The sequence below is a fragment of the Leptinotarsa decemlineata genome, unplaced genomic scaffold (genome assembly GCF_025532065.1).
Source record: "Leptinotarsa decemlineata unplaced genomic scaffold, Ldec_3_MD MMD2_tig00000576_RagTag_RagTag, whole genome shotgun sequence".
NCBI lineage: Eukaryota > Metazoa > Arthropoda > Insecta > Coleoptera > Chrysomelidae > Leptinotarsa > Leptinotarsa decemlineata.
In genome coordinates, this window is record NW_027412551.1 from 4663086 (window position 1) to 4677082 (window position 13997).

General features: G+C 34.7%; 1 protein-coding gene across 5 annotated transcripts in view; it reads right to left on the bottom strand.

Annotated features, from left to right (window-relative positions):
* The window catches only part of LOC111503180 (uncharacterized), a 72090-nt gene that overhangs the window by 4411 nt on the left and 53682 nt on the right, over positions 1–13997 (bottom strand). For all 5 annotated transcript variants that reach the window (XM_074174306.1, XM_023157419.2, XM_074174305.1 and 2 more), the window contains 2 exons: positions 7021–7103; positions 3157–3618 (listed from right to left, as the gene is read on the bottom strand). In XM_074174306.1, the coding sequence (XP_074030407.1) occupies positions 3157–3618; positions 7021–7103 (545 nt within the window). The remainder of the gene's footprint in view (positions 1–3156; positions 3619–7020; positions 7104–13997) is intronic.

Below are 13997 nucleotides of genomic sequence, written 5' to 3' on the forward strand. Positions count from 1 at the left end.
TTATTGTTTAGTAGTTTGTGAAGAAAGGAGATTGTGACAAAAAGTCGTCGTGTATTCAGAGATATTACATTAAATTGATTCAGAAGGATAGAATAGTCGGTTCACTTCTGAGGATATATTCCTGTGACCTTGAAAGACAGATATTTTTTGAACAGCATCAATATGATGTATGTGGCAATCGTAAATTGGATACCATATTAACACGTATTCTAGTTTAGACCTCACATAGGCATTAAACAGTGTTATAATCGTATTAATATTCTTGAATTCTCTGGTACTCCTTATAATAAAGCCCAACAATCGATTCGCTGATGAAATAGCCTGGTCTATGTGGGAAGTGAAAGTGAATTTATAATCAAAAGTGATTCCAAGATCTGTCATCTCATTTACTCGACTAACTGGAATGCTGTCAATAACATAAGAAAATTCTATTATATTCTTTTTTCTAGAAAATGATAAAATGTAACATTCCGATATGTTCAAACGTAAATGGTTCTTGGAACACCAGTCACTTATACCTACCTAAACTACAAGCTATTGCTATATTTTTAGGAGTACATATGATACCTATGACACCTCTTGGAAATGTACGAATTTGACAGTATACTAAAGAATGAGTTTCAGCATAATGCCGTGGGTTGAGAGGTTTTGTTAGATACTAAGTATGATTAGGTACGATTTTTCCTAACTCAACGTTGCACAAAAATGAGACAGGAAAAAAAAAAGAAAAGCGACTTTTATCTGTAAAAATCATAAATTACTAGCCTAAATAGAGTTAGTTTTTTATATCAACAACAAGGTTCACTTATTTCATCATGCCGTATGACTTAGTTGGTACATAAAGTGATAAACGTAAAATCATATGGAAGAGTTGGGGTTGAAGCTGAAATTTTCAATAAAAATAAAGCCTTTGAAAATCTTCAGGTCAGTTTGATTACTACTGATGATCAGCTCTAAAGGGTAAAATGTATAATTTTATGGGGTGAGGTTATTTTATTCTTCACGACTAATTGATTTTGTATTTTATTTCTATTTGTGCTGTATTAGTTGCCGCACAAAAATGTTGATGTTTCGAACAATTTTTATTTTTGTAAAAAAATTGTTGATTTGTCATTTTACTTTCTTCAAGCATAGAAGATGAAAAAAAAATTACGTTGTTTTTACGTTATTCAAAACTTTTCAGCATCTTTAAATTATTACTATCGATAACAAAATATGATCCAAACTCATGATGACGTATATTTCAAATTGCTCATTAATTGAGTATTTATCGTCTCCTTTTTCGATTCGTAATTAATATTGATAGATTTTTCAAGTTTGCAAAATGAATGAATTTAATAACCCACCAAACATGGCGAAAGATAACTACTTGTATAAAACTATGTATAATCATTCTCAGATACTGTTTATTAAAAAAAATATGTGAAAAATTGATTTGTCAACAGACTTCATTATTGCCAGGAAGTGAATGGTGAATATTTCGAAATTTCACTAGAACAAACTGGAGAAATTTTTTAAATTTCGATATGTATATTCAGTTTGCAGATTCTCAACAAAATGCAAAACTGCTAAATATCCAGGAACGGCTTCACTGAGCGATCAAACTAGATATCACGTGACTTCCGTTTATGTTGAAAAATAATTTTTAGCAGCTTCTCGACGACAACTGACGTCACATTATTGCCTTTTTCACCAAAAATTACTAAAAATGGTACTTTTTAATGTGAATTTTATCCGATCTTGGTTTCTAGTTCCGTTTGAAAGATTATCACTGTTTAATTTCTCAGAAAAACGTTAGGTACTATTTCGTATACGTATTAGAAAAAATGGGATCTTTCTCCCAATTCCATTTATTTTAAAGGTATTTTTCCACAAAAATATAACATAGTGTGTGACTACCAATGCCGTACAAACACTTTTTTATTTAAAAAAACCTGGTATAGAAACCTTCATGGTAGACCCATGAAAAAATAAAATGTGGAAAAGACAGGTGTATCATGCGATCACATTCTCAATTTGCGAAATTTCAAAAGAAATCTTGAGAACCTTCAGTGTCCATAAGTATTTTGACGCGATTTACATAAAGCGGACTGCTGAAGACTTTCTAGACTTCCTATTAGAACTCTCGAATTTTTTTTATTTCATTGCTGTTCAGTCTTCTTCAAGCCAAACTGTGCCATTAACTCAGTTGAAGGATTAATGAAATCTAGACAAATCGTCGAAATTCTAAAAATTAATCTATAGTTCAACATATGCGTTGAGAATTTTGTCTAGCCAAAAATTATCTAATGGGTTACATATTTTCTCAAGAATTTTGTGATTATTTGTTAAATTAGAAGGAAAACTATTTTTATATTCTTTTCATGAACATCATTATTTGGACCAAAATGAGGAGGAATTGGCCAAGTACGTGAAGGGGCACACTTTTGATACTGATATATACAAATTGCCAAAACTTACTGAACAATTTTTTCTTTGTGCGAAGATGTTTCGAAGATGATCATACAAACAAAACCTGTATAATTAAGACTTGGGTATCATAGGAAATTGAAAAAACTGATGAGAATGGACAAGCAGACCGCTCCCAGGTAAAAAAAATAGGAGAAAATATTTATAAACCATTTGTGCTGATTCGATTATGCAGGGGCATACTCCTCCGATGGTCGTTTGGCCTTTGCTATTACGAATGTCCATTATTAGGTATGTATTTTTCTAACTGGTTAATTCAAGGACATTTCTGATAAGTGAACTTAAAAAGTCACAGGCATACACTTCAGAAGAAGTTGTTAGGAATGTATTGTCTGTAAAGAAATCTGATAAGGAATAAATTGCATATAATTGAAAAGGTTGGCAAGGGCATATTGATTTTCTTGCTAACAGATCCCACAAAATTCTTGAGAAGTCATTCTACTCAGAAGCGATAAGTTTTTTCTCGATCAATTATTGTATATGAAATCTACTCGAGGCACAAATAACCACAATTAGATATGAACCTAGATATATAGGGGCCAATATCTCTTTCGAATAATTCTAATGAGTTGCTATCGTTAGATAGACAAATTGCAACTCCAATTACGATTTGTGGAGGTTTCATCTATCCTTACACTGGTATAAAATTTTCCATAAATTATGATGTCATTCTCCAAAACTGCATACCTGAGATAGAGCAACTTCTGGTTTTGAAGGATACTGGGGAGCTTGAAATTGCTTTGGAGGAGACTGGTACTGCTGGGAGGATTGATATTGATTTGGAACAGGCTTGTACGGTTGGGGAGAGGTCTGGTATTGCTGGCCTAGGTAAACTGGTTGGGAAACGGGTTGATGAGCAGCCTGAAATTTTGCAGCCTGACTCGAGGGAGCCTGCCAAGACGGTTGGGTGGGAGTGGAAACGGGAGAATGAACGGGCGCCCAGCCTTTGCTGGGAGTGGAGGGTCTGTAACCCTGAGGGCCCTGGCTGAGTTGGGGAGAGGCCAATGGCGATGAACCACCTGCCGAAACGTCGAGGGGCTTCAGCGGTGAGCGATGGTGTATCGGGTTAGGGGAAACCTGCCGTTGCTGGGCGGGTTGGTAGTTATTCTGCTGTAAGCCAGGTGACTGAGAGGGGTATTGAGGTCCACCCTGGTGGGAAAAAAATATTTTCGTTCATTGTCGTTCTCTAAGAAAAAACCTTTGGAATTTTGTATTTTTTGAGGAATATTTTTTAATTTCGTGATGGTCGGATCAATAACGAGAAAACAGTTGGGTTCATTACCAATTACTCACAAACATCTTTAGAGGAAGATCTCTTGTTAGAAATATGTATAACATACTTTAATTTTTCACTCAGCTTCTCAGTAGCATTTTTTTTTTCAATGCTAGCTTTTAAGATAACAGATTTAATATCAGGAATTATTAAGCTGGAACCGGTTTTCCAAAAATTACAAAAAAATACAAACATTTCTAAAATTGGTGAAACTTCTGACTGAATTGCGATACAGGTTTATATATGAATATAATTCAATCCTCAACACTTTTTTCCTAGGTCGTACGGTTTAGAACATTTAATGAAATGTTTCATAGAAAAACGTGAGGTGAAAAAAATTGCTTTGTAGAAAATTGTCTTTTTTACGTAACGTGTATCAAGAAAACCGTATAAATTTCATGATAAGTGTATACAATGAACGTTGTTAGTATTTCATCAGATTCAATTTTGTACTGAAAAAATTTTACCTGTAAATCAGCGTTATTTTGACACCTGATGCTTTGTTTGAATTTTCCCCAAATCAACTCGATGGGATTGAAAACACAAAAATAGGGGGGAAGTCTCAGTATGGTGTGTGTTCATACTTTTCAGCAATACTCTCAAGGGCATACACTTTTTCAAATGTTTTCATCTGTAAAACTTCAAGTAGTTGGTTGTTGGTATAGTTATTTCCAAAATACAAACTGTTATCCATTGAAAAACTTTGTATTTCATCTTTCCTCGAATTTTTATTTGGTACTTTGATGAGCTGTCGCGAATGATAGGAAGTGTTGTCAAGATCTATTACGCTATTCGCATCCAAATTTGGGATCAATGTGTTTTCAAACCATTCCTCAAACATATTAGCTTCCATGATCTTATGATAGTCAACATTGCAGTCCTCAAGTTTTTTTCCACATAATTTCAAAGAATTCTGAACCCATCCTTCACTTCCTCCGCAATGCACAATGATTAGTCGCGATTCTTTGTTTGCAGGCATGTTAGGCGTACACATTCTCGAACTATCAGTCCACCTTTTCGTAACTGTTCCGTGAGTGTCATACCAAGTTTCGCCCAAAAAGAACATTTTCCGTTGTTCTTGTCTGTATTTAGTTATTTGTTCTAAGTATTTGTTAGGCAATTCCACTATTTTTCTCCTTTCCATAACTGATTGACGTTTGTTTGTTATTTTCTTTATCCATTTCTGACCTTGTTTCTTTATCCAATTCTAAAGAGATTTGCCACAGCAGCTCACGTTATGGCCGGAAGTATTCAATTTCTTTCTTATGATTTCAGTTGTAGGAATCTCATTACTTTTGTAACAGTCGTATATTGTTTCTTTCAATGATTTTATTAGATGCACATCCAAAGGTTTTGGTAATCCCGTATCACATCGCGTCTTGCGTTCATAAGGTTTGTTTTTGACTATTTTACGTACAGTTGAGAAAGGAATTTTGGTCAAATCTTATATTGCTTGTAATAGTTTGTTTTCCTCGAAACCAAACTTGAGATATGTATATTCTTATATACATTGAAACATATTCTCTGTGTTTCAATATTCAAATGCATCCGAATCTTATTCACTGGTATAACTTTTTCGCATTGTTCACCATCGCTATTGGAACCACTACACAGAGAAAAGTCTGCGTTGTTATCACACTCGTTATTACTATTAGTACTCTTCAAGGAACGACACATTTCAAACAGATAAGAAAAATTTTAAGTAATTATAACTGCACCAATATCGAATTTCAACACTCAAATCGCGATCAGTTCCTGAACTGAATATTGACAACATGACGGTTATAACCATCCTTTCATTCTATTCGTCACCGTAACATGACTTCAAATTCAATTTTATGACTCTTCAGCCAATCATAAAACTCGGTTGGTAAAAATTATCCAATTCGAACCACCAATTCTTCAGTTCCAGACTAGTTCGCAGCGGGTTCATTTCTATGTATTGGTTTTTTTGCCTTTGAGAGCGCCGACACCTTTGAGTATGTACAATACCTTTCACTTCGACTATACCTGTAACTTCATATCAGTGCAAGAAAGATCCGACCCAAATCAGCATTGTGCCTGAGACTCGATTGACTTCAACGCGGCTCGACTGTACCTATGTATGAAACCTTAGGCAAAGTAGCAACAGCTCCATCTCGTGGACGAAGTCCCAAAAGCGGGCAAGGAACATCTCATGGAACGAAGATTTTATACAGACAGCCTAGCCGTAGAGTCCCAGACAACTGCTGTTCGCATCGGATCTTTTGTGAACTGATGATAGGTAGCAACTAGAAACCGGTCTGTAGGTTATCTACTCGACTGATTTCAGCGTGGTTCTGCTACTGGATGAACGAGAAGCATCTGCAAGAATATCCTTTGTAAGGTCTCTTGTATTAACGTCTGTCGTGTCGGGTATAATTCAATGTCCAACGTGGTATTATCCGGGAAAGTAGTTGTTTTCCGGCATTTCGACAGTCATTTACCACAACCTATTGTGTGGGTACATTGAAAGAGATGAATGTTTCGAAAATCCATTTCGAAATTTTTATTCTATTATACGTATTACATAAGATACAGTCTTCATACTTTTATTGATCGATTAGTCGACTTCTTAGCGAAAAGATGATGTGTCTAATTCCAACAATCACAATCTACAAATAACTGTTATATCCAATTAGCAAAAGGTGAGATACTCGTACACTAAAGAAACTATAACTGTAACTGAAATCGAAACTCACCACAAATCAACAGTTATTTTTAAAGTTATTGCCAACTGCTTTGGCTCGTAAGCAATAAGTGTCGTATTTTTAATAAGTCAAAAAATACATAAATCAACTGGATTATTTTGGACAACCTGCTCATTTGGCGGACAAATGTGTTTATGAACAGATCTCTTGGAAAAACAAACCATGCCACTCTTACATTTGTGTTGTGTAGGTATCAATTCCGATTGTGAAAAAAGTCAAACTGGAACATCTGGCGTAAAGTGAATCCAAAAACAGTAATTTCTTCTTTATCTCCCAAAGACGCCAACTTGGTTGTTAAAATGGGCGTCGAGAAGATTATTGAAGTTCTGGTGACTGGAAAAGGTGCTTGTTTTTGTATTTATTGTACGCCAGAGGTTCCACTGTTAATTTTTATTTTGAGTTAGTTGAACTGAGCAGAAAGGTTTTATGAGAATTATGTCGTTTATGAACAGTTTGTTATATTTGTCAGCCTAAAATTTATGTTAAATGAAGGCTATTATTTTCATCGTTATTTTCAGTATTATTAGTTGTTACTATTATGTAAATTACCTTTGCTGAAACTGAATTCTGTTCCACGTATGGACTATCTGGTCCTGATTCGTTTGGTGGTGGCCAAGCTACTCTCTTTGAACCTGTAACGAAATATTATTATAGTGTACACGATTCTTTCGAATTTATTAATTTTATTGGTTTGGCTATATTTATCAAAATTAATTGGACTGAGGACAGCAATTTGAGTTCTAAGGCCCAATTTTTGGAAACTACTACTCTTGCTGATACTATGACAGATGTTGAAACATATTCGACAGACATTCGTACAAGTTTCTTTGCACTTGAAAATGTTTGTTGTTTGGGTGCAACAGAAACACTCATAAATCAATCGAGTAATCATCTACAGAGCGGTAGGAAATTAAGTAGTGTCAGCTTCATTTCGTGAACAAAATCACAAAGAAACCGAAGGTTAGATGGTAGCCTTTTGCTAAGAGTGAGTTATTGGTTCTACTCACTGAATAAATCGCCACTGCGAATGCTAAATCGATCCCTATTCTGGGACTATGTGTGTTGAGTATCATCTGACCCGTACTGAGAATCGCACTATAAAAGGTCAGAGAAATGGTTTATAGTAGGAACAATACAGTTAGTTCAATATATTTTTGTGACGTACATCCTTCATTATGTAACTATCATTGATGATTCGCAGAAGTTCAGTTTTTTTTTTGTTTGGTGTTCACATAACGCTGGATTCATAGATTGAATAACGCAACGCAGGACGTACCGTAACGCAAAAGGACAAACGTTCACGCATCGCAGCTTCCATCCAAAACAAGAACACTTTCAAGATTGTTCAAATTTCACGCATGTTGATGATAAAAAAGGTGGATTGAAAAGCAGTGAATAAAAAATTGAGTAAACTGTCAAAAAATGTCGAATGTTGAAAATAGGAATTCCGTGCTCTGATGGGTTGGTTATGAGTCAAAATTCCACAAAAGATGAAGCATAACCATCTTTTACCTTACAGTTATTGCGTTTACTAAACTGCATTTATAAATGAACTAGTTGTTGCCCGCGGGTTCGCCTGCGTTGAATTTGGTTTGTCACATTAAGTTTCGTGACATATCATTTTGAACAAATAGTTACAATATTTTTTTTATCAACCCAAAACTTCAGGTTTCCAACTTCAAAACTGACGAAATTCATTACGAACTTCAAACTCCAATTTTTCCCCCTGGGGGGTGGAAATTCCTAATTCCCTTTCTTGATGCTTATTTACGCTATACAAAGAACCTACCTGTATATTTCAAGATTCTAGGTTCAGTAGCTTCGGTTGTACGTTAATATAAGAGTGTCAGTCAATCAATAGGTACCCACTTATAAAATACTAGCTGTTCCCCGCTGTTTTACCCGCGTTACCGTGGGAACCTACCCTATATGTTATTCCAGGTCATGGTCTATTTATTTACCAACTCACATTTGAATGAATCCGTTGAGCTGTTTAGGCTGACTTACACACTTATTAAAGTGTGTAAGTCAATCAATGGGTACCCACTTATACACTGATGAACAGCATCAGCAGAAAAAAACTGAAAGGATTAGAATGAAATACATTGGTAATCCTACTAATTCTACTCCTACTAATATTATAAATGCATAAAGTTTGTGAGTATGGATGAATGTGATGTATGTATTTAAGTTTTTTACTTTTTCACGCCTGAACAGCTCAACTAATTCAAATGTAGGTTGGTATATAATTAAATCATGACCTGGAATAACACATAGGGTAGGGTCTCACTTCTACATCGCTCAACCGATCGTGATGAAACTTGACATGATTTTTTGTAACTCGCCATTAGATGGCGCTGTAGAACACTTTTCTGAAAGCACTATTCTATAACGCTGCGCACGCCTAAGTTCGTTGATTCTGATTCTGTCAAAACATTGGAGCAGCAGTCATACAGCAACATAGTACTAATTAGTACTACAACTACCAAATTCTACGCGTGCGAAGCCGCGGGCAACAACTAGTATTTTATAAGTGAGTACTTATTGATTGACTGACACTCTTATATTAACGTATAGCCGAAGCTTCTGTACCAAGAATCTTGAAATATGCAGGTAGGTTCTTTGTATAGCGAAAATACGCATCAAGAAAGAGAATCAGGAATTTCCACCCCCCAAAGGGAAAAAATAGGCGTTCAAAAATTGTATCGAATTTCGTCAGTTTTGAATTTGGAAACCTGGAGTTTTGGGTTGATAAAAAATATTGTAACTATATGATCTGTCACGGAACTTGATGTGACAAACCAAATTCTTTGCGGGCCAAGCCGTGCCGTGCGGGCCGACAACTAGTTATTTATATTTTCACTTAAAAATTACAGTAAGTAAAAAAATATGCGAACTGCACTAAGTAATGAATAACTTCCAGAATCGAATTATGTTACCTATAAAGAAATTTCGCAAAACCAACACAACCGTCAACGACGTCTGCTTTAACGCGCCTGCCCGCGTTCGGGTCACGTTCTCGGCGATGGCGCTTCACTGCATAGACCGCCTCTCTACCCTCGCGCATCATCTCAGTAGACGCGATGCGTAATGACCTACTGCGTTGCATCAAGTTAATGTTATCGTGAAAACTTTTGAACGATTCGTCCAAATTACTTAGTGTAAAAAACAAATTCTATCTACATTAAATACTTGAAACGACAATTGAATCAATTCATATAAGAATTTGACAAATATTCTAAAATGTGGTAGATATATGCAATCGCGAACTTTTATTCAGAACTATTTAAGATAAACAATTCTACGGTACATTATCTGCATGTAACTCCAATGGAGCTATGACTAAAATTATACAAAACCTTCGTATATTGTACCTGATGTATAAGCTGTATTTATGTAAACAGTTTCGTTTAAATCTGTTCAGTGGTTTAGGCGTGAAAGAGCCACAAACATACGTATATACATACATTTATCTATCCTCATAAACTTTCACATCTATAATATCAATACAGGGTATAGAAATAGAAAATGCACGTGAATCTGATTTTATGGAACGGTTTGCGTTGCGTTCATATTACGTAATCTATAAATTCCGGTTGAGTATGGCATTTCCCATTAATTTCAATCTTCAAATAACCTCATAGAAGAAGTCATCAAATAGGTTATGAATGAGTACTTCATCCTGTATGAAATTATGCCCATTTATAAGGTTAAATTCGTTGGAAAAAACTATACTTCATACTTCAGACCAACAATTCTTCTGGAGATTTCTCGGATAAACTGAAAACAAATTTTTTCAATTTTTTCAAAGGCATTTCGTTAGAAGAGTTCTTATTATATTCCAGCAGATTCTCTAATAATTTAGCTTTATTTTTCCGATTGTGGAAGGTTCAATATTCTTGGTCTGCAATGTTGGTTTCAGTTCTCAGGGTAGGCTTCAAAACAGCCTCACTTTTTCGTGTTATATTGAAAACACTTAAATCACTTACAAGTTTTTGTTACACGTTCTATAGATATCGGCAGGCAGAACTCATTTGAGTATATTTTTTACAGTATTTGTTTGCTCTTGAGATATCCGGCTGACGGGATAAGTCTCTTGCTTATCAGTTTTTTTTGCGTGAAAGAATGACACATTGTTGACAATTGAGGCAGACAGAAACACAAAACATTTACACCAGTCATATCAATAGTCTTAATACTTCTGATATTTGAATTCAGGGGCGATAAGGACAGCAGAATGCTTGGACAGAAGGGATGCAAGATCCATCGTAACGCGATACAGCATAATTTATCCTCCTGCTCTGTCTATTAATGAGCAAATGGAAACAAGGAGGACTTGATACTGTTCTCATGTACTTCTACTTCTAGATTATCTATGTATGGAATGACGTAATTACACTTTAAATTCAGGGGTGATAAGGACAGCAGAATGCTTGGAGAGAAGGGGCGGCAAGACCCATCGTAGCGCGATACAGCATAATTTATACCCTTGCTCTGTTCATTAATGAGCAAATGGAAACAAAGAGGACTTGATACTGTTCTCTTGTAGTTCTACTTCTAGATTATCTATGTATGTAGATTATCTATGTATGGAACGACGTAATAACACTTCCAAAATACAAATCATGAAATTAAAAAACAAAAACAAAAATTAATTGGCGCTCCGTGACGACTTTTATTGATTCCAGTGGTGCATTTGCTTTTTCAGCTGCAGCTGCCAATGTCCTCTCTCTCATAAAACAAAATGTAGAGTGTCTCCAGAGGCTTCAATATATTCAATACATCGCCATAACACTTAGTGACACGACTAATTTCAAACTTGAACCAGTCCGTTTCATTTTTGACCAAGGCGTAATAATGACTAGATTCAACGCCACAACCACAGTAAACAATGCCTGCATGAATATTATAATAGTGGTCTGCTAGATTGAAGTGTACATCTATTTCGAACCTTCGTAAGAGTTTGATGCTTCCGTCAGAGGTTGAGTCATGTTTGAAGATCATCACTGTTATTATTAGATTGACTGGTGTCTCACCAATTTTTGTTTTCTTATAACAATCAGTTAGTTTGGCGCATGTTTGGCAATACAGTCGATCATCATTTGTGAAAAGTTTCATTTTCGGATGAAAATACAATAAGTTATTTTTATTATGAACACATTGTTTTGATTCTCAAAATATATTTATTTTTACTTTTAGAAAAAAAAATTGTTACTACTTTGTCGATTTAAACAATTATATCCAATCATTACAAAATGGTACGAAATTTGGTTCAACCTGTATATTTAGAAGCCAGTGAGGCATTTGGATGAAATTTGTTGTGAATTTGGAAGGAATTGTGGAATTGGAAGGATTTGGAAGAACTTCTGCAGGGATGATCGTAGGAAAACTACCCATTTTTGGAACAAATATTCCCAGTACTGTAATATTACAGTACTGTAATAACCTCAACTCATTGTCATTTTTTATCACCAGAAGTATTCAAATGAATGAAATAAATAAAAGTCGACCTATATATCCCGTGCCAAAGCACATAATATCAATTTGGGTAATCATTTCAATTTGAAATAATTGCATACATGAAACACATATACGAATTCATTACGATAACTGATAGTTTGGGAGGAATCCAATATAATCAATTACCGTTTAATTTTAATCGACTACCTTTCAAGCGCTGTGAAAATGATATATGAATACAAATTTTGTCAATTAGTTTTATTGTAAATTTCAAATGAGAGATTACTCGATTGTACTTGACGGCAGAGGAAAATCAGAGTTTAGATCAGTTCAGAGATTTTCAACATCGAACTCAGTCATAACATTCACTTGAAGTCGAAACCTGATAATATGCTAATACAATTTTAGGAAAAAAGCAATAAAAATCTGAAAACATATGTAAGAGATTAAAATGAAGGAATATTCAATTAATTATCTAAATTTGGACAATAGGTACATAATGATACAGTATGATCGAAATAATGCTGAAATATTCAATTGTTAAATGAGTAGGTATATTTACAATTGCCTTCAGAGAAACAAAATTCAGAACAAATTGGAGAAGAAACGATTATTGTGAATAATGATGATGGAATTTATGAAATAGATTATTTCAGACTGATAAAACTGCCAATTGTATATATACTCGTAAATGCTGCAGTATATGAGAAAATGAAGAAGCAAGGTGAAGAACTAGATAGATAAAGATCAGACTAATTAGTATCCCAAAATAAATAGAAAGGCAGATCACGATAATGTGGACTGAATGGAATAAAGAACGACTAGAGGACTGATAATAATTGTTCAAAAAACCGAATAATATATAAGAAAAACAAAAAGGAAAGGAATGGAAGAAGAAAAACAATTGAACTTTTAATCTACGTACTATCTAACTATGTACTGAAACAAGAATCCAACTGAACTATTATAATGAAACCTAATGTGAACTCCTCCATTCAATAACACAACTGAAAAAATATATATCCAAAACAGTGATATTCAATGATCGGACGAATTCAATAGAAAGAAAGGTTAAATTTTTTACCGTCTTTATAGGGATGGACATCCCATTGGAAAATGTGGAGAAAAAACAGAAATTCAGTAATAGGTTATGATAACTTGGCAGCAACAAAAATTATTCTTTGAACTTGGATACTGTTATAGTAAACTTTTCATGAATATTATGTTTAATTGATTAAAAATTGGATCTGAGAATAACAAAAAAGTATAAATTTGCATGCACCATTCGTCATTAGTTTGATAATGATATACAGGCTGTCAATTTTAAAACTTCCCACACCTAATATCTTCCTTCCAGTAAATAATATGAGGAATCGAAAAAACAGGTCAATTTTATAGTCAAGGAATATGTGTATCTTTCGTGGTTCATCCCCCAAGGACTGATAGAAATTACCTTTAGAATGATAAATGGGAAGGGGAATTGAGGCACATCATTTTCATTGGCGTTCAATTCTGCTTCGAATGATACCCTGGTGTTTTATTTTTTGATGATCAGTTTCCGAAAAATAGCGTTCTGAACTCACACATGTAATTAGAATTTTGCTCTTAACAGTAATAAAGTCTGTTTTCGAACTCCCCTCTAACATTGCGGAAAACTTCACTAGGAATTGACTGGCATGCTGCTGTAATTCGTTTTTTGAGTTCTTTAATATCAGAAGGTAGTGTTTTATAAACAACGGATTCAAGATGCCCCAAAGAAAGAAATCCAAGGGCATTATCCGGTGATCTCGGAGGCCATTCAACTGCTCCCCTTCTGCCAATCCATCTATCCGAAAATATGTCATTTAACCACTGTCGGATAGGGAAAAAGTAATGTGGTGGAGCACCGTCCTGCTGAAAATGTAACAGAACCTCCTGTAAAAGTTCATTACCTATCTTCTGCATCCATTTGAGTTTCTAGCTCGTGAGTTATAATACGATCGATAGTCTCTTCAAAGTACATATTGCTAGTCAAGTTTTTTTCAGAAATAACGGACCGATAATGGCATTCCCAAGAATACCAGCCC